The following is a 21,812-nucleotide window of genomic DNA, read 5'->3' as shown; positions in this document are numbered from 1 at the left end:
TTGGCTGACGCTGTGAAGCTATGTTCGCTGACTGAAGGTGACTCGAGTACACGTCGTGCGCGGGCTGAGCTGAGCTGAGACGTAGAAGATGGCGTTCTGTGCCCCCCATACTGCTGCCAGGCTCGCCCACTCCGCCAGGGTGAGTGACCCACAGCCCTATGCTGCTCATTATACCGGAGGGGACCAGCCTTTACCCATAATGCCTCAGTAATACATTGAGTGAGCCAGTGTGCCAGGATAGGAAGCCACTAGCCCCCACATGCCACCTTGCAAATCCACTAGCCCTCTAGAAGACCCCCCAATAATTATTTTATTAAAATGTTCGTGGCTCTCTAACATTTTGTTAATGCAGAATAATGTGGTCATGTTCTGGCGAGGGTTTCTTGGCAGTCCCTTAAAGGTCATTTTAGAAAAATAGATTGAATCTTACCGAATTTAAATCCCCGAAATTAACTCCGAATTGCCTGACATGCTTCGCCCCGTTACCTGAATAGGGACTCCTTGAATAATATTATTAGCTGGTTGCCTGACAAATCCATTCTGCACATTCCCTTTAACAGATATACTGTCAATAAAAAAAAATACTATTTTATTACATGTTAACCTGAATTTAATAACAACACATTTTGTTTTAAAATACACTAAACAAATGCTTGTTGTTTCCCCCAACTCCCTTTGCTAAGCAAAGAAGCAGTTCTCTACAATAAGATCCCCCTTTCCTGAGTTAGAAACATTGCACCCGCTTTGATACTCCTGTGTAAAGAGATCCTTTAATCCCATTGTACAGCGCTATGGAATTTGTTGGCGCGGTATAAATAATAATAATAATAGCTCTTTTTCAAATATTACAATAAAAGACCCTACACATATTTTCAGGCATAGGTGACTTTTAGTCCTGTAGCTGATGTGGAGTAACCAGCGTCTTGAAAGGATAAACCATACGTTTTCACATAATGTAGAGACTTCTGAAAGTCATACGGTTACATTGTTTTATATTAAAAGAGTAAAAGTGAAAAGTTTGCTTAATGCCCCATGAAACATTTTGTCTTCCCTAGCTAAGTGCAAGGAAACTGAACTGCCTGAAGACGCCAATACCTACCCCATTTTTTTCCCATTGTCCTATAAAACCACTGTTTAGTTCATTTGCATATGACTAGGGTCTCTCTGACCCATAAGGGTAATCCAGATGTTTACCCCCAGCTATACCTCACTGACATAGCAGTATGTATAAAATACCACTGTAAGCATCGCAATCTGTGATGTAAATCCTTGTGTTGTCAAATAAATGGTTACAACATTCTGTTATAAGCAGTCATTGAGAAAAAAAATATTTTAGTACATTTTATACTATCCATTTTTATAACTGTCTGGGAGCATGTGTAATAAAATCGACTTGCTGGCACCTTCTATAGTGGCAGAGGCCAGAAAGTGAATTTTATTAATATGTTCCCAGACCGCTTGGTCAAGTTGCCCTTTGTCCTCGTCTGTTGGCTGGCACTGCTTACTGGCATGTTCCAGTGACCTTGGCATATTTTTACATTATTGAAGGTAATTGCTGGAGGAACAGACCTGAAGTGTAATGAAAGGTTAACGGTTTCAATGCTTTTGTTAAGGCAGAGATAAACTGGATTGACACCTTGTGAGGACCCGGATCAGGCAAATGTTACCAAGATGCCCTCATGTGTCCTTTGTCTCAATAGGATTCCATTTACCATGTATTAGAACTTTGTAAGTTATTTTAAATATAGATTTTTGTTTTGTTTGTTTTTTGTGTTTGCCACATTTATTCTGCAGGATTAATAGTTATTTAGTAACTAAAAAAAATTATGTGTATTGGTCGACTGATTCTGCTTTTTTCAATGAGCATTTAGTTCTCAAACGAAGATCTATTATTATTTTTTAATCTTGTAATTATTTACTTCTTTATCTCCGGTTTGTAATATTAGAGACACCTTGCCTCTCTGCATTTTAATTAGGATTGTCCAAAATAAGTAGCCTTTGCACCTGAGAACATGTTTGTGTAAAGTAAAGAGATCCGTTTGGGTAGACTCTTTGCTCAAACTTCTCGAACATGTCAGTGTCTTTAATTATCCCTTTTTTTATTTTTTTAAATGACACAACTGCTTTTTTAAAATGTAATTATTCAGTCTCCGAATTACAGCTATTTCATTGTCTGCTCTCAATATAGATGCTATTCTGCAGATTTCTCGTTGTTTACATGACAAGACATAGGATAAATAATCTGAATATGTTCTATGTGAAATCACTGTTTGATTGTACTAGACTAGAGCATAGGTCGCCAGTAACCGAATATCCAGATGTTGATCTCTAACTCTTCTAATCTTGGGCCAGTACTTTAAAGGACAGAGGATTAGTGTTTTAATTTTTTTTTTTGTTTTCCCCTTAATTGCATAGCTTTGCCTTTTTTTGAATTTTTTTTTTGAATTTTTATTTTAATTTTGTTTTTGAATTCACATGTGTAACAACAAATATATTGATGACATTACAAAGTGCAAAGTTACATAGTAGTACATAATACTGTTGGGTTTAACCAAGCTAGTAGAAAACAGTAAAATTTGGTTACAATAATTTAGTGTAGAACAAGTACATTTTTTAGCTAGGGTGAGCTGTTGCGGTGAGTGCAAAGCTTAGTTTTGTGTTAACTTCTGTGGGAGGTGTGGGGACGGTTTCTGTCAAAGGATCTCTATTGTGGTTCTAAGGACTTTTTATGCGCCCTTCAAATGTGGCTATGAGATCATACAAGAAACTATTCCCAGATATGGATGTGTATCGAGTGAGAAGGCTGGGTGTGTGTACGTGTTGGGTGTTATCGTAGACCAGATAGTCCTGTTTTGAAGTTGACTTTAAGAAGTTATTCCACGGTTCCCATGTTTGGGAGAATTTACTAAAGTTCCTGGTTGTAGCGTAAGTTTGTTCCTCCATCTGTTTAATCTCCTCCACTCTCAGTATCTATTCCCTGATCGAGGGGGGATTTACTTGTTTCCATTGTTTGGGTATTAGTTGTGCTGCGGCCATAATTAGGTGGGTGATCAGGGATGTTTCCTTCTTTTTGAGGCCTTGTGGGGAGCATTAGGAAGAGGAAGTGTGTAGGCGTGAAAGGGATCTTTATGCTAATAATTGTTTGGATGAGAGTGTGTATTCTCTTCCAGAATTTGGCTATTATCGGACATTGCCACCAAATATGTGAGTGGTGGGCTTCAGTGTGGTGACATCTTCAGCATTAATCAGTGGTTGTATTATGTATTTTGTATTATGTAATTTTTGCAGGTGTAAAGTGCCATCGGGTGATCTAATTACTTTCTTGAGCTGTAGTAGAAGTAGTTGCTGAGTGTGCTGTCAAAAAGATAGATCGCCATTGTTGCTGTGTAATTTCGGTTTGTAGTTCGTCTGCCCATCGTGTTGTAAATTTAGGGAGTACAGAGTCCTGTGACCCTCGAATCGGCGTATACATGGTAGAGAGTGTCTTTTTTTGTCAACGAGTGAGAGTAGCACAGTTGTTCAAAACTTGTTAGTGCCCGGTTGCCCTTAGGTAGAAGGTGTTGGTTGTAATGTAAGTATTGGGTAAAATTTAGGATAACTGTTTAATTTTGTTATCCTGAGTCATGTCTCGTAGTCGTAGGTCTGTCCCATCATGATATAGCCTTACCTGATTTTCCTCCTTTGAAAAGAGGTTTATGTGTGAGTGGGTAGAGTAGAGAGGGGTGCGGTGATATTGTCGTTGATCGTGTTAGTTTGGAGGTTTGCATTTTATGTGTCCAGATGTAATAGAAAAACTGACTTAAACATATATACATATATATACATATATATTACAGCAGTCATCCGTATGCAATGCTAATCTTTTGGCAAGCATTTTTTTCTTGATATTGACACCTGTGTGTCAGAATTAGATTGTGATCAGATCCTTGGTATATCTATAGCTAGAAGCTTGAAAGCAGTTAGTATTATCCATAGGCCTTATTTACAGGGACAGATGAGTAGAAAAGGTTAGTATTTGCTTTACATTTTATCAAAAGGGTTAAACCGATCTTAATATTAACGTATTTATGAGCAGAGATCTGGACATCACTCTATACTCAGAGTGACCTACTACCGGCGAGCGTTTGCTACACCCTCTTCTGGCTTCTTTTTCAGTAATGGGGCAAACTGTTCAGCAAAGGTTTGTAATCTTTCCAAGGTTCTGTTTAAGAACTCTGCATTGGAAAAATTCCAGTAGTTCCTTGGCTCTCGGCTAGCTGAGTCTGTCTGTGACTTGTGATAAAATTGAACACATGTGCGGATGTTTCTGCTGTGCTCTCTATTCTGTGTGTTCCGTGCTTTATGCAATCTGTGTGTGCCAGTGTGTACTGGCATCTGCTCTGCATAGTTTGCCTTGCAGTTCTGGATCTCCTATCGATCTGTGTAGTACCTGTAATACAGCCAAGATAACAAAATTCTATTGCTGTCAAAGACCTTTTTTAGGAAGCAGCCAATAGTCTGAGTAAATATACCTATTTACTTTTTTTTTTTTTTTTTTTTTTTACAGAATTTGAGCCCCTGAGGTTAACAGCCTGTTGTACGAGGATTCAGTGTTAAACAAAACTAGCACAAGTTAGATCTTTTTTTTTTTTTAAATTGGGGAAGGGAATTTTATTGACATTACATTTATATCTACACAATATTCACCAAACTAAAATTGTGGAGTGTACACGGGAGTGCCGGCAATAAGAACTGTACTAAATGTTAACATCTTTTATTCCATGTACAATGCAGAAAGTTACAGGTGTTGTGGCCGTGAGACAAGTCCTACACTTCAAGTTTTGCTAATATTGTTGTAAATTTAGGTTTTATTGACATAAAGAACACAATAAGAGAAACTAAATGTACAATCAATTTTGTATGCAATAATTAAATCTTATCTAATCCGCCACAGTGATAGAGGAATTAATGCAACAAAATGATTAATTCCAATAATTCTGAATTGTGTGGATTTTTTATTTTTTTAAAATGTAAATTAATTATTTTATTTCTTATTTATATTTTTAATGCATGTACAATGATAGGTTATCAATTTTTTTATTTTTTATTTTTTTATTGAGACTTTAGATTTGTTTGTAACAGGAACAAGAGAAGGAGTTAGGGAATATTACATCGCATATGTGTATCACAGCTTAAGACCATAAACTCCTAGTAATAACTGCCTTGTTTTTAGTTAAGTAACACAAAAGTATAAACATGGTATGTAGTTGTGTCAAGCCCAGTAACAAAAGTATAACTAAACCAGCATAGATAAAGCTGGCTTGACCACATGGCTTTTTAGGTATAACATATTCTGACACAAGGAGGAACTGTCTAGATAAAGGCAATTTAAATCAATAGGTTATATCAGGCTAAGCATACAGTCATCTAGACTAGTGTGTGCCACATTAGGCTGAGTAAAGTGGGGAGCATATCGGGAGAGACAAACATATTCTGGCTAGAGTTATAGCTAGACGTGAGACAGATCTGTAGATTATAGGAGAAGTGATCAACCAGATATTTAAAGCGGCACTGTCATGCCGAATCCCGTTTTTCGCCAATTGACCCCCTAGTCACCCCCAAATGCCCCTAAGCCCCCCAGATTACCTATTTTTAAATCTGTATCTTCTGCCCCGATCTTTATTCAGGGCGCCGCCATCTTTGTGTGGGTAGGTGAAGTCCCTGTGGGACACGTCATCTACCCACACTACACAGACTGTGAGATTCCCGCACATGCCCAGTGAAACACCTGGACATGCGAACGGGAATTTCACCTATTCATTCATTCATCAGACAGACGAATGAATGAATAGAAAAAATCAGACGAACAAACTAACACTGTGTATCAGTGTTCGTTTGTTCGATCAGTTTATTACAAGGAGGGAGCTACCGACGTGCAGCTCCCTCCTTGTAATATGTAAAGACAGAAGCGGTGGGGAGCTGTGCTCCCCACCACTTCATAAGCCCCCCAGGTCCCCCCCTCACTCTATGGGGGTCAATATGACCCCCATAATAGCACAAGGGAGATTAAAATCTCCCCAATGCCCCTACTCGCTATACCGCGAGTAGGGGCATGTCCACTAAACAGTGAGCAGCCTGTGGCTGCTCACTGTAAAAACATAAATGGTAATAAGGGGGGGGGGACCTACTGTCCTCCCCCCTGGCCCCCACCCCTGCGCGGTGGGTGGGGGCACTAATAAAATAATAAGGGGGGGGACCTACTGTCCTCCCCCCCGGCCCCCACCCCTGCGCGGTGGGTGGGGGCCCTAATAAAACAATAAGGGGGGGGGACCTACTGTCCTCCCCCCGGCCCCCACTCCTGCGTGGTGGGTGGGGGCCCTAATAAAACAATAAGGGGGGGGGACCTACTGTCCTCCCCCCGGCCCCCACCCCTGCGTGGTGGGTGGGGGCCCTAATAAAACAATAAGGGGGGGGGACCTACTGTCCTCCCCCCCGGCCCCCACCCCTGCGCGGTGGGTGGGGGCCCTAATAAAATAATAAGGGGGGGGGACCTACACAGCGCAGGGGGGGAGGACAGTAGGTCCCCCCCCCCCCTTATTATTTTATTTGGGCCCCCACCCACCGCGCAGGGGTGGGGGCCAGGGGGGAGGACAGTAGGTCCCCCCCATCTTTAACCCCCGCGCAGGGGGGCGATTAGGTTTTTTTTGGGGGTTTTCACTGCTTACTAGACATGCCCCTACTCGCGGTATAGCGAGTAGGGGCATATTATTTACTAATACTAAGTAATCTTTACTTAGTATTAGTACATTTGGCTTCAAGACCAATTCAGGTCTTTCAGCCTTTTAGTAGATAGCTCCCTGATACCGTGGGAATTAGGGAGTTATCTACTAAGCGGCTGCAAGATGCAGCCACAGCAATGAATAGGATCGGAGTTTCATTCATTAGAATGAAATTCCGATACGAACAAAGTACCGAATTGCATCCTAACACCAATGGAGAAACTCTTCTCATTCTGTTAGGATGCAATTCGGAAGTTTTGCCGGCATTCTGTCTAAGTGACAGGACTTTCGGCAATACTGACAGGAAGCATTGTGGGAACTGGGAGGAAAGCTAGGGATCATGGGAAAATTGCTCTGACCAGCGGAAATGAAGCACACTTTGCTCCTCCGCTGGTCAGAGCTGGTCAAGCGGAGGAATCCTCCATAAGGCAAAGAGTCCCTACTTTGTCTTATAATTTTAAAGAAAACTAAAGAAGAATGGAAGAAAAGAATAAACAGATCCTGAGAGAGGCGGACAAGAGGAAGAGATTGAGGAAAGGTAAGTTCGGCATGACAGTGCCGCTTTAACGTGAGATTAGGCAAAATAAACTCTGGCGGCATAACAGTGTGAGTATCTGCCTAATGTTTATGTGTATGTAGAAGTAGAGCAGTATAGTCTAGCGGTGCTATTAGTATGCCAAGTAGGTACACAACGGTTGGTGTGTTAGCTGAAAGGCAAACTAGTGAGTCATTGCAAATTACTTGTGCAATGCTACATGGTTACAAAAACATGCTGGAGCTTGTGCTCAGCTAGTGTTAGGGACCCTAATTACAGTTTCCCATTGGGAAGATGAGTGTGGAGGGCAGCAGTTAGATTGAATTGTAGTGTGAGCATGACCCTCCTGCCTTGATGCCACAGGTTATCACCCTATACCCATGCTGACCATACTAGTGTCAGATGGAGACAGTGTCCTGGTAGTCCAATTTTGGCCACTCATCCAGGTGCTCTCAGCTCTGCTAGTGAGGTCTCGGGAGGCTGTAATGTGGTGTTGTACCTTCCAAGTATGTGGGGTAGGCAACAGGGTATTCCGGTTTCGGGCCCCCAGGCCAGGAAGGCAGTAGCGGACATTGGACTTATCTGGACGTGGCTTCCCCCTCACTGTCTTGCCATACTCGGGTGCCGACAGCGGACTCCATCTCTTGTTAGCCGCGAAGTGCGGATTGTCGGGAGGTAAGCCTTTATGCTCAGCTTTTCTCTGCAGGTACTTCTGGGATATCAGAGGGCCCTCTATCGACAGGCGTCAGGTAGTTGGTGGATGCTGGCCCCTTTTTGAGGATTTGTAATTTGCAGGGGGAGGGGGGGTTTCCTGCTCGTACAAATAGCGTGTGGAAGTTTGAGGGTTCTCCATGCGGTTGCTGGGCGTCCGCCGTTTTGTGTGGGTGTCAGCTTTTCCAGGCGTGCTGCAGGTTACTGTGCCAGGATATGTGCAGCTTGTGCGGAGGGGGGAATACCGAGTGGTCTGCGATTGATTCAGGCTCCGGTTTGGGGGAACAAAGGACAGGGAGATCGGCCGCTTCTCCCACGCCACCACTGAGGCCGCAAGCTGTGCCAGAAGTGTCTGCAGTTCCTTGCTGGTGCTCCCATGGGAGTGCTGAGGCATGTAGTATGCAATTAGCCCGAGCTGCCCGGTGAAATCACAGGATTAGGGGCTTAAAGTCGAAGTTTGAGCTTTGGGTTGATGCGACTGCTCAGCATGGCGGTCAGACTCTAACCCCCCAATGATAGGTTATTGATCTAAAAATGTGAAAAATAGATGCATTCAAAAAATGCTCTTTACACATAACCTCATTGTATCTTATTGACAAGTTTGATTCTGTACGTAGCATGCTCTTGGGTTAAAATGTTCACCTTTCCTGCCCCAATCAAGATGCTGGAAATCAATTTTTCCTATTGGACTTGAGCTAGTGCATTAAACTCCAATGTTTTGTGTGTAGTCAAGTTTCCTATTCTGTTATAAAGCAAGAATAAGCAATTACATAACAATGTTTTCAGAAAAGGGCAGTAAGGGAATTCACAAAAAAAAAACAACAACAACATAATAATCACAGATGAGTTATCTATCCATAGAGATCAAAAAGAATGATCCAAATTGTTTCTATAGAAGACCCCTTGTACAGACTAGTAATTCATAAATGCTGATACATTTCTAAAGTAACATTTAAAGTTAACCTTCCTATGTACGTATGAGTTTAAAATCCTAAACTAATTAAAAAAAAAAAAACCTGCTCCATCTGATTTAAAAAAACAAACCTATTTTGCTTTTTACAAGGCAATTCTGATTCTCGGATACCTAGAGAAGATTCTCAGAGCTGACTGGTCTTGTATTCACTAAACTAACTACAAATGTTTATATAGATCATCAGTACAAGTGTGTAAAAGTGTTCAGCTTGCATAGAAAGGGAAATTACAGAAAACTAATACAATTCTAGCTCACATTAACCTGTTTACATGCAAATTGACCATTTAACACCCATATGCCCATACCACTGGTACCCCTATAGAAAGGAGTAAAACCATTTTGACGTCTTACTCACAGTCTGCTGGGCACTGCTCCCCGTCTCCACTACAGCTTGGTGAGAGCCGGAAGCTCTATTCATTGCGCTAAGACCAGTGTACAACCACATTATTTTCTTGACTGGCTTGGTTACAGAGCACCAGCATCTGTTTTACATGTATCTCTGAAATTTGATAAAACACATTCTAGGCTGACAATTCTGCCTCTTTATTATTCATTCTACTTCAGCAGGTTTATATAGATTACTTTTGTCCTTTTTGTACAGTTTGGTCAATGAGCAAGTCTTAGAATTAAAATCTTCCATAATCACAGTATCGACATTTTTTTTTTTGGGGGGTGGGTGGGGGTGTGACTCAACTATTTCGAGGGTGACATCTTTGTTACTTGTGTTTTTCTACGCAGGCATTAAAATATGCACACAGAGGCTATGCATCCCAACGCACTATTAATGTAAGTATATAGCATGAGAGAGTTCCTACCATTCAACTATGTCATTTTATATCTATATTTTTAGAATGTAGAAATATTCTTATGAATTTGTTCATAAAAATTGTGTGTGTGCTTTCCCCCCACCACCCCCCACCCCCATGGCATTAATTCTGTGCCAAGGTTAGTTACTGTTCCTTTAGGACAAGGTCATAGTTGGAACATTATGTCTGTAACTCTTTATGGATTTTTGTTTATGTTAATAATCTTCTAATAAATATATATATAATATTTAATTTTTTTTTTTGTCATTTGCCGGACTAGGAAGTGGTAATAGCAAGCGCAGTAAGGACCCCGATTGGGTCATTTCAAGGGTCCTTGTCATCATTACCTGGAACCAAACTTGGCTCTATAGCCATCAAAGCTGCAGTTGAGAGAGCAGGTATGTTCGCGTTTACAATACACTTGGCAAGATCATTCACTATGTATGAAGTCTTGTTCTGACCTTTCTGGGAGTATGACTGCTGTACTCTTACACCTGGAGGTAATATTGCTGCAAGGACTATTAATTTAACTCTTTCGTTTTAAAGGTATTCCCGCAGAAGAAGTGAAAGAAGTATATATGGGCAACGTGATCCAAGCAGGACAAGGACAAGCCCCCACACGCCAAGCAACACTTGGAGCAGGTGCTTTATGCAAATACTTGGCAAATTGATAATTAAACAGAATCAAACTTTAGTATGGTGTCTTAGAGTGGCTCTGCAAATAGAAAAATAAATAAGTCAAAGAACAAAACAGAACAGCATTTAAAATAAAGTTTATATATTTTCACCTTCTTTTAGCGGTCACAGTCCAGGGAGAAATGAAACCTTTCTAAATGTCCTCGGCTAGCTGTTTATTACTGGAAATACAGGATTAAAGGGACGGTTTGCAAAGTTATTTTATGTATTTGTTTTTGAGAAACAAAGCTTGGCTTTTTATGCACCAGAAATGGAAGCCTAGGAATGTGACACACATCAGGGTACTACTTAGGGATACAATTACCGGTTTTCAAAGTAGTATTTAATTTTTTGTTTGTGCCCCGAGCTTTCTGTACAGAGTTCAAGCACAATGTAAAAAAGAACATTGAACAGTGAATTGCATAATTAATCCTCCACAATCATTTATTCCAGTGCTATAATAGCTCATGACTAATTAAAGGCACCATTGCACTGCTAAATAAAAACCAGATTGTGAATTTGTCACGTGTCTCAAATGCCCTAATAGAAACGTTCCTATTTTTAAATGTCTACTGTAAACCGATTAATTGTTGTATTACTGGAAACCTCACGCTTGCGTGTCAATATTTCCCGGCTCCGAACACTGAGCTTTGAACATGTACTTATATCAGTTTTGCGTCTTACACTGTACTCACTGTGCCCGTCTTTTATTGTAGGCCTGCCAATTTCAACACCTACTACCACCATCAACAAAGTATGTGCTTCAGGAATGAAATCCATTATGTTGGCAGCACAGAACCTCATGTGTGGAAATCAGGTTATCAATCTGTACTTTACTACTTTTCCTGGCAATTTAGAATAACATTTTAGTAAACAGTGTGTCAGAAAGTTAGAGAAACCAGTTGGCTATAAGGCTTTGTTACTTGGAATACTACTTAAATCTCTCCATAACGTTGATATTTATCCCAGTATGCTACCTCTAAGTGCCTGTAAAGTCTAGTTAATTCTTCACCTTCTATTTAAAATTGTATAAATAATTAAATGGAATGCCATGTATTCTAAACGTTCACTTCAACTATACCTACACTCTATATTTGTCATTTTCTTGAAAAATAGTTTATGGGGTCAGATATGAACATTAATGCATTTATTATAAGATCATTTTAATATATACTGGATATTCCCAAAAGCCACAATGGAATAACGGTTTGAGTACTGATTCTTTTGGGTATTTTGTTGGGACAGGATGTGATGGTTGCTGGAGGAATGGAGAGCATGTCCAACGTGCCTTACTGCATGAGCAGAGGAGCAACACCCTACGGAGGAGTGAAGCTGGAAGACCTTATTGTGAAAGATGGCCTGACTGATGTGTACAACAAATTCCATATGGTATGTTTTAACCGTAGTGCGTGTGAGATACAAAGGTTTAGTCACTGAAAAACAAATTGAGAAACACTTTTTTTTTTTTTTTTTTTAATTCTTTATTTTTGTTGTGCATATTATAACAAAAGAGCTTGCACAGCCACGACAGCATGAGCAAGTACAACAATGACATTGGTGAAAGACATTATCATGGCATATGTAAAACAGCACAAATTTTTAGGTTAATGAGTTCTATAGTGTATACAGTTTATGTTCTCGTTTAGGTAAGTGAGTTAGTAAGATGCACATGTCAGGGAAGAGATGTTAGAAGAGTGACAAAGAGGGAAGAACCTGTACTATACAAACATAATATAAACAGGGCTGTTCAGTTAAGTACATGCTAATTGTGTAACAAGAGCGTGACATGAGAGTCAGTGCACAGGTTACGTTACTAGAGGGAAAAAAAAACAGCTTTGCACAAAAAGCCTATACGATTACAGGCTAGGATAAACATTAGTGTAAACATTTTAAGCAAGCTAGGTTGGACTTGTATAAAACGAGGTTAGGCTTAGAAATATGAGAAGTCACACAGGATCTGGTATAACAATTAATGAAGGTTGTAATATGCTAGGCTTCCTATAAGGCCTGTCGAGTATTATGCAACAATAGAATAGATATAACTTGTTTAACTAGGAAGCAAAGTCCTCGCTTATGGTAGGTTAAGTTACAATATATAGTCCACGTTGGGTAAGCGCGAAAAGTGCATGCAACTGGGATGTCTCTGACATAGTATTAATTGTGAATAAACTGGAGTGGAGAAGACTCGGCTAATCTTAAGTGGGAATAATAACACAACAGTTTTAACTTTTTTAACTTGCTATCAGTTTTGCTTTTGTGCGCTGGATTGTTTGTAGCCTCGGTTAGATACTAACGGTTACATTCTGTGGCTAACATTCTGATTATCTTGACTAAAGTAAAGCAAAGGCTTAACAAAGTTAACAGAATCAGGAAACTCGTACCCTTAGCCAGAGCACAGTACTGACATTTCTTGCTAAATCAAGTGAGTATTTTGTGGGCGAAGGTATGAAGTCATTTTAATCAGTAAAATAACTGAATAGTGATGCTCCCTTAAGGAGGTGGGTATTGAAACCCTGTAAGGATTAGAAGAACAAAAGCAGTAGGATGGAAGTTTAGGGGATACACTCGTATAGGGGTTAACCCATGAGAAACTACAGAAGTAGTAAAAGGAAAAGGAGAAAATTAATTTATACTTTTTCTATATTGACATTTGTGAGTTTACTAAAAGCTTACACTTACACTTATCACAAGGCAACTATATGTTTAGTGGCACATCTTGTAATGTAGAGCATCATAAAAGTCATAGCGTGAAACAAGCTAGGTTAGAAGATGATTCCGAAAGTACATGAGATAGTCCCAGTGGGTCTTGGGTTGTCTCCTCTGGGGCTTGGGTATCAGTTGGTTTTTGGTAGTCCCTTGGGGTAGCAGGCGGTCGGCGGCAGGTATGTAGGCTGTGTCTTTTGCTGAGGCTCTTCACCCTACCCCCCGTCTGGGTACCACCTGGGAGTAGCTGTTGGGTCCCCCAGAGGGTGCTCTGCTGCACCTACTGTACATGGAACCGAGTGGCGTCCTGCTCTCTCTGGGCTCCGTGGTTTCTTCTGCCTGGTAACAGTCAGAGGTGGCGGCACATTGGGGGCGGTGAGGAGACTCCCTGTAGCCCCGGGCCTGCATATGGGCCGACATCTCTGGTCCACGGACCCGGGAACCTTGATGGTCCGGGCCCCCCCTGGATCGGGAATGGCAGGGGGCTCTGATGATGTACCGCCGCCTGCGGCGGGGCGCCCTCCGTCGGTGTGGCCGATGTCTTGGGGTTACACACCTGATGGCCCTCAGCCCGGGTAGGCCCGTAGGAGGTGTCTATATGCGGGTGTTGGTTAGGCCCGAGGGGGCACCCTTCGTCTCCCGGCTCTCACCCCCCTGTACGTCCACCGGTGTTTGAGGTGGCAATCTGGCTCTGTGGTTGTCAAGAGCTTCCCAGAAGTGCTGGAGATGCTCATCAAGCCTCTGCAGGAATCGCTCTATGGGGCACCGATAGTTTTCGTCAGGCTGTTGCTCAATGTGGTTTGCGGTTTGGTTTTGGCCTTGGGTCCATTGTCTGCCCTGCACCTTAGTGGCATTGTCATCCGCCATCTTGTGTGGTGCGTTGTTCGCCGATCGGGCATTAAGCGCTTGGAACAGGGGCAGGTCCGTTCAGTGGGGACCGGGTTAACCCCCACCGGTTTTGGTACAAGCTGGGGCGGACCGGGATCTCCCCCACCGGTCCAGGGTGGGGAGCAGGGCTGTATTGTACGTTTGGGAGGGCACTAGGTCGCGCAGAGCGGGGGATCGGCCGCCTCACCCGTCCGGCGATACTACTAGGCCTCACTCCCGTCGGACGCTCCGTGCACCCACGGGCGGCAGACCCGGGGGGCGCACCTCGGCTGGCTTCTGGGGTAAGTCGATTTAGGTGTCTTGTGTTTCTGTGTATCCTGGCTGGAGTGCTTTTAATTCATCTCGATTAGCAAGTTGAGCTCGGAGCTCCCACGATGCACGTCCAGCCGCCATGAAGCCCAGGCCCCGCCCCCGAGAAACACTTTTGAAAGCAAAAATTGCTGATTTGGATAATTGTGCTAATAATCTTTAGTCATAGCTTGCCTATTTTAACTTCAATTTAGTCATTCTGGTTTTCGTGTCGCCGCCATTTGTTGTTTAGTGTATAAACTCCCAAGGTTATTGTAAATATTGTTAGCGTTTGATCTTATTTTTAACTGTAAGAACGTAGCTGGTGCTATTTAGGACATTGTTGTCCCCATATACACAATATTAGGTATGTTAAGAAAGGCATGCATGACTTAGTATATTACTCGTTTACAAAGCTTCCAGTCTAAATAGGTCTATAGTGTCGATTACTCCAACATAGCAGAAGGAAGGCTGGTCCTCCAAGAATAATAGGAGCATAAAGGGACACTCACAGCTGGAGATTACCATATATTTTTCTATGCTTTATGTAGATAAAATTTGCTTGCAAAAAAACGTAAGATACAATTAATAAAGCCGTTTCTGCATTTGCTGCAAGTTTTGCATCTTCTGCGGTGAGGTCTTCTGAAACGAGGAAGCAAATAAGTGACTAAAGCTATAGGACCTAAATTTACAGCAGTTTACTTAAAGAAAACTGCCTCAATATTATCTGTACAGGGGAACTGTGCCGAGAACACAGCTAAGAAGCTCAGCATTCCACGAGAAGAACAAGATCGTTATGCCATTAGCTCTTACACCAGAAGTAAAGCCGCCTGGGATTCTGGGTTACTTGCAAACGAAATCACCCCTGTTACCATTTCACAGAAAGGTACGTAAAGGACATTGTGTGTTCCGTGTTTGTACTCAGCCTGCCTCATTCATTGTGTATATATTTTATATAGAAAGTTGGGTTGTGAGAGCCACTCGGTATTGGCATACATCAAAGTTTTTAAGGGTGAAACTACTGAGGGGCAGCAGATGGCCACCAGGATGATATACGCTGCTTCTCTGGGAAAACACCGTCAACATTAATTTCCCAGTGAGGAATTCAGACTGCGCCCGAGAGAGGGTCTAATGAGAGAGCAGCTGCTCATTCCATATAATGCGAACATGGGTTTATCCTGTTGTCAGACTTAACCTCTGCCATTATTATCCCTCCTCCCAACCATACTACAATACCCACAGCATAAAGCCGTTTCCGGTCACATTTTAAAGCCGTTTCCCGGTCACATTTTAAAGCCGTTTCCCTGTCACATTTTAAAGCCGTTTCCCTGTCACATTTTAAAGCCGTTTCCCTGTCACATTTTAAAGCCGTTTCCCTGTCACATTTTAAAGCCGTTTCCCTGTCACATTTTAAAGCCGTTTCCCTGTCACATTTTAAAGCCGTTTCCCTGTCACATTTTAAAGCCGTTTCCCTGTCACATTTTAAAGCCGTTTCCCTGTCACATTTTAAAGCCGTTTCCCTGTCACATTTTAAAGCCGTTTCCCTGTCACATTTTAAAGCCGTTTCCCTGTCACATTTTAAAGCCGTTTCCCTGTCACATTTTAAAGCCGTTTCCCTGTCACATTTTAAAGCCGTTTCCCTGTCACATTTTAAAGCCGTTTCCCTGTCACATTTTAAAGCCGTACTCTGTGACATTTTTTTCTTCTTCTTCAAGACTAATATTCATGAGTCTATTCATATGCAAATAGTCAACAAGGATGTAAGAGAGACACTGGACAGGCAGAGACCATTACGCTTTCATAGAAATGTATAAATAAAAATGCACAAGGCTATCCTAGAGAACAAGTGTATGATGGGGATTTGTAAATCTATATTGACATGTCTCTTATAGGGAAACCAGATATTATCGTGCAAGAAGATGAAGAATATAAACGGGTTGACTTCAGTAAAGTTCCAAAACTCAGGACCGTTTTTCAAAAAGACAACGGTAAGCTGTATTGTCAAAGGTGAATATGTTCAATATGCTTCATTGCCAACAGCCACAACATTGATTGTTCTAGTTTACTTTTGCCCTCTACGTATTAGTCAACATTCCATGTGACTATCAGACAGTGCCAGGCTGGCAGACCCAGGGGAATTGGGTAGGGGCTGTGTTAGCTTTTGCGTCTCGAACTGTCTTATAAACCAGGACCACACAGCAGATGACAAATTTAATTCTTGACTTCTCAACTGGTAAGAGTATTTAAAATGTAACCCAAAAAATAAAACCTTACTAACAGTCCTACAAAAACATATTTGGATTTACACATTGTTTATGGGATCTCGACTGAATATATTTAAACCATCAAACACAATTTAGTTTTAAGAAGAATGTTAGGCTTCTGTCATTACGTGACGAATTCCCCCTATAATACCCTCACCCCCAAACTTCTTACTGAAATCTGAATCTGTTCTGTTTTAGAAAATGTATTTATTTTCTAGCATGCATACACCCACGGAGCGTGCTATCTTGTCACATTAAGCTGTAAGTTTATATCCATTGGTGTCTCTGTTAAACTCGTGATTTGTATGTGTGCTTTCAGGGACTGTTACAGCGGCTAACGCCAGCACGTTAAATGATGGGGCTGCTGCTTTAGTTCTGATGACTTCAGATGCAGCTCATAAACTGAATGTTAAGCCGCTAGCAAGAATTGTAGGTTTGTATTTTAATTTTTTTTATATATATATTTCTTACACATTGTGTAACGTTTAGCACTGTCTTCTGACACGAGCCACTGTAGCCATCAATAAGCTACTCTTTCTATAGTGCTGAGTTTTCAGCACACTCCTGACAGCCATTTTCTATTAAAACACACATAGGAAGGAAATATCTGGTGGGTGCGACTCTACGTATATAGGAGAGTAACAAGTCATTCGTTCTCTATGGCTGAAATAATAATTGAAAACCGCTGCACACATGGCCCTTCAGGAGTTTAATTAATCTGCACGTGTTCTGGTTGTGCCAGGACAGGCACACAGTGTAAAAAATAAACGTGTATATATATATTATTTTATTTTTCACACAATGACCATTAATATATCATCCAGCTCTTTACATGTGAACCCTTTAGTGAATAAGCTGTGAGTCTGTCACCAGTTAAATCTTATTCTAGTTCACATGTGGAATTTGAATAGAGAAAGTCATGTGTGGGTTAGAACGCATAGCCTGACATGTCAGAGTTCAGTTTAAAAGAACAAATTTCAGTGAGTGCTGGTGGCAACATTTTATGTGAAATGAAAAATCTCTATTTTGCTTTGCTTCATTCATCACTGATACAGCAAAAGGGGTTCACTTTCCCCTTTAAGCTTAGAGCTTCAGTCCCCACAATTGTAGTGGATTCTTTTATACAAACCAATAAGTTTGAATGACTATCTGTTCCTGTCCAAATTAGGAATAATAAAGTTGCGTGCACGCAGAAGTAAATTCACACTGAGACACGAGGTTCAGGTTAATGAAAGAACTTCAGGAAATGTAATGGCATCAGTTAAAAAGTGGGTGCGCAGACCCTTTATAAAGGCATAATTACATCACTATAGAATTCAAGATAACAACAAGTAAACATTATTAATTGGTTTAGGTGTTAAGTGGTTAGTTAAATTCCCTCCCTACTGGGTGTACCATCTTATGTCATTACTGTCGTCATGAAGTTCTCCTCCGGATTCCAGCACCATCTTGTTAGCACGAGGAGTTCACTCGATGGGAGGGGGGCTTTGGCAGCCATTTTGAGTAGTTGGCACGTTAGTCTCAAGGTTAGTTCTCAAGGCTTTTAGTAACTTCACATTTTATTAAGACTAGCTGCTACAATGTTTCACTCAACAGGAACCTAACATTTCCGCTGACACACAATTTCTACTAACAAAGCATTCTTATAAAACTTGAATCATGAAGCCTAAGACAAAAATTTATGGGGCCTAATAATTCCACAACACTGCTACCTCATTGTGGGCACTCACTCCATCCTGGGTTTTATAACTGGAGCATCTTGTGAGCAGATCTGAAGACAATCTGCCTTGACAGAGCCCTGTTTTTTCCTTAGACTGCAAATATCCTGATATTCAGAGTTAGAATATACAGAAAAAAGAGGGAATAAGGCAAAAGGGAGTAGCTCTAAAACTGGAAAAGAAAAAGGGATTCACCAAAACCTTTAAAAACAATGCAAAATACACTATATAATACAGTGCAAGGTATCTAGGAGCTGATCAGTGAAATGGATGAATGATAAATTAATGCTTAATATTAAAGAAACCTTTATAAAACACTTGGATGTCCCAATAGCAGTATAAGCCCAAAGCAAAATATAGTGAATATGTATGGTATAGCCCTGCTTATGGTACCAATGTCAAGTACTATACTTTGTTTTATACTTACCTACATTCTAATTCTGCTGATGTCAGCACCTTAGCCCACTCGGCAGGTTTAAATGCAATAGGCACAGACGTTTGTTTTATTGCTGTATACTTTGTTATTCTAGTGCAGGGATAGGCAACCTTTGGACACTCCAGATGTTGTGGACTACGTCCCCCATAATGCTCTTACACCCATAATACTGGCAAAGCATGATAGGAGGTGTAGTCCAAAACATCTGGAGTGCCAAAGGTTGCCTATGCCTGTTCTAGGGTATTCACTGAGAATAACCCCAAATGGATTATAAGTGCACGGCCAAGTTAGTTTAAATTTAGTTGTCCACGACTTGTTGCATAACTAGGGCAACTAAGACAAACTGATTTTGACTGTGTAGTCACTAATGGAATAGTAGCAATTAATATTAACAGGATTATGTACTAAAATGAGAAGGTCAAAATAGCTGAAAGGGAAAAATTCTCTAAGTGTGCTATGCTTTCAGTTTGACTACTCTGGCCTTAAATTTGAAGTTTGTTTTGAATTTTCACTTTAGTGAATAACCCGATAAATATTCCAGCAGTAACACTATGAGGTAGGGTACATACTTTATTTAAATGTATATTTTCTATTGAACAGCTTTTGCAGACTCTGCTGTAGACCCTATTGATTTCCCAATCGCTCCTGCCTACGCTGTTCCCAAGGTAAGAAGAAGCTTGTTTAATGATAAAAGTGGCTTTGGAGAGTACATTGAAACTGCTATGTGTGTCTTCAGACTAAATGGAACTTCCTAGCTCCTAATTGTATCTGCACCTCGTATTAAGGTATTTAACTACATCTTGAAATAGGCATTGAAGGGAATGTTTCGGTAAAACCCAGTAAAATAATAAAATGTGAGCAGGATATTGCTTTGTTGCAGAGTGATTTAGATCGATTGGGGGACTGGGCACTCAAATGGCCGATAAAATGTATTGTGTCCAGTCTAGGGCACACCTGTGCAATAATCATGCTGTCTAATCAGCATCTTGATATGCCACACCTGTGAGGTGGATGGATTATCTTGGCAAAGGAGAAGTGCTCACTAACACAGATTTAGACAGATTTGTGAACACTATTTGGGAGACACAGGCCTTTTGTGTAAATAGAAAAAGTCTTAGATCTTTGAGTTCAGCTCATGAAAAATGGGGACAGAAACAAGTGTTGCGTTTATAATTTTGTTCAGTGTATGTATATATGTAACGAAGTAACGGTTTAACCTGTATCAAATTCCGCTACCGTACATGTTCCTGTGTAAAATATCCTTGGCTTCTCTTTGTTTCTGAGGTTCTGGAATATGCAGGTTTGAAGAAAGAAGACATTGCCATGTGGGAGATCAATGAGGCTTTTAGTGTTGTTGTCCTTGCCAATATTAAAATGCTGGAAATTGACCCAACTAAAGTCAACATTAATGGAGGAGCTGTCTCCCTTGGGCATCCCATAGGGTAAGGGAATCATATAAATTTATAAAGCTATAGATTTGGTTCTAAATTGCACAAGCAATCATGCGCCTTTGGGAGAACCCTTGCGGATGGTATTTGGTACTAACTGAAATAAAACGCAAAGTAAATCATAAAAAAGGACAATCAACAAATATTCAGCATGTAGCTTTTAGAATAAGTCATACACTGTGAGATTGCTTAGTGTGCATCCCACTGCAGGGATGGGTTTGTAAGAAGTGCTGGTCTTTGTGTGTAGTATACTGGGTGGCCCCAGCAATGACCCACAAAACAATTGTATATGTGCACAATGAGACGTGCATAGAGGGATAACTTTTATCCCAGAGATGCTAATGATCATATCTTCCTACTTGGGGTGTGAGGACAGCGATTGATGGCCGGTTGTGGGTTTATTATACAGGGTAAGTGTAACTGTAGTGTTTGGGGCATTGTACATTGATATAGGGCACTTTTTCAAATTATTTGTGTGTTTTGTTTTCTCCACATTAAAATTTCTCAGCACCTGTGAACCCAGCATATCATTTTTTTTTTGTGCCTTTTTGCTGGTGTATATTCTGATTGTTTAGTGACCCTGTGATTTTTAAGCACTCTTCTCTTTTAGTGGTGTTGGGTACCCAATCCACATAACAGAATTTTTCTCCATCTTTATCTACCGCAAAGGACTAACAGTCCAGATGTTGCCAGCAGTTAATCAGGCCACCGTAAAGCAGGTTTGCCTGACCTGTATGTGGTTAATTAATGACACTCTGTCTCCTGTCTGCCTCTCTAGGATGTCTGGAGCGAGAATTGTCGGTCACATGGCCCATGCCTTGAAGAAAGGGCAGTTTGGACTTGCTTCGATTTGCAATGGTGGAGGTGGAGCCTCTGCGATCCTGATTGAGAAGCTGTAGAGTTCATCGCTAAAGACTTTCTGAAATCTTCTACAAATGAGTGCGGTCACAACCTCTACACTTGTCAGTTCATTACAACTTTTTTTGAGTGGATAAAGCTGTGTTTGTTTTCATAACATGTCTGCTCTACAAGGGTTTATCTACACTACCAAAACGTCTGCGCTGCAAACCTATCGCTGCTATATTGCATCTTCTCTGCTGCAAGGGCATCTCAAGTCAAGATCTTTTCAAGGGTTTTTAAAAAAAAAATAATAATTGTGTTTTCTAATCCGTACACCATCATCATACATTATTTAAGAACTGATGGCAGACAAACCATTCTTTTAATGTTTCCTTAGAATGATTTGATCCTTTGAACATTATTTTGTAATAGCGCACAGTAAACCTGATTTTTGGAAGAAATCTTTTGAGTCCATGATCTGTTTTATAAGAATTTAGTTGAGCATTCGTTTCTTCTCTGTTCACATTGCAAACTAACAGGGTTATTTGCAAAACAGTGATTTGTTAGGAAATGAAAAGAGAATTTTGGCTGTGGCTTTTTGTCTAAAATTTGAAATGCCCTTGTTAGTGCCATTAATTACTGGTTTGGTGAATAACCCTAATTGTATCAATTACCATTTTATTTTTGAGGACCATATATCTTCTCCACTATGATTTTTTTTGTGTGTGTGTGTGTGTGTGTGTATGTGACAAAAGACTAATAAGACAGT

The 21,812-nt window shown here is 40.9% G+C and overlaps 1 protein-coding gene across 1 annotated transcript; it reads left to right on the top strand.

Annotated features, from left to right (window-relative positions):
- Nucleotides 1-23: 23 nt before the first annotated feature.
- On the top strand, nt 24-21,357 carry ACAT1 (acetyl-CoA acetyltransferase 1). The gene is made up of 12 exons (XM_063444911.1): nt 24-139; nt 9,716-9,763; nt 10,064-10,181; nt 10,330-10,425; nt 11,175-11,275; nt 11,704-11,847; nt 15,073-15,223; nt 16,230-16,325; nt 16,921-17,034; nt 19,356-19,420; nt 20,040-20,197; nt 20,982-21,357. The coding sequence occupies exons 1-12, from the start codon at nt 89-91 to the stop codon at nt 21,100-21,102; spliced, it is 1,263 nt and encodes a 420-aa protein (XP_063300981.1). The 5' UTR covers nt 24-88; the 3' UTR covers nt 21,103-21,357.
- Nucleotides 21,358-21,812: the final 455 nt, after the last annotated feature.

Source organism: Pelobates fuscus, chromosome 1 (genome assembly GCF_036172605.1).
Source record: "Pelobates fuscus isolate aPelFus1 chromosome 1, aPelFus1.pri, whole genome shotgun sequence".
NCBI lineage: Eukaryota > Metazoa > Chordata > Amphibia > Anura > Pelobatidae > Pelobates > Pelobates fuscus.
This window is presented reverse-complemented; position numbering and strand designations above follow the sequence as displayed.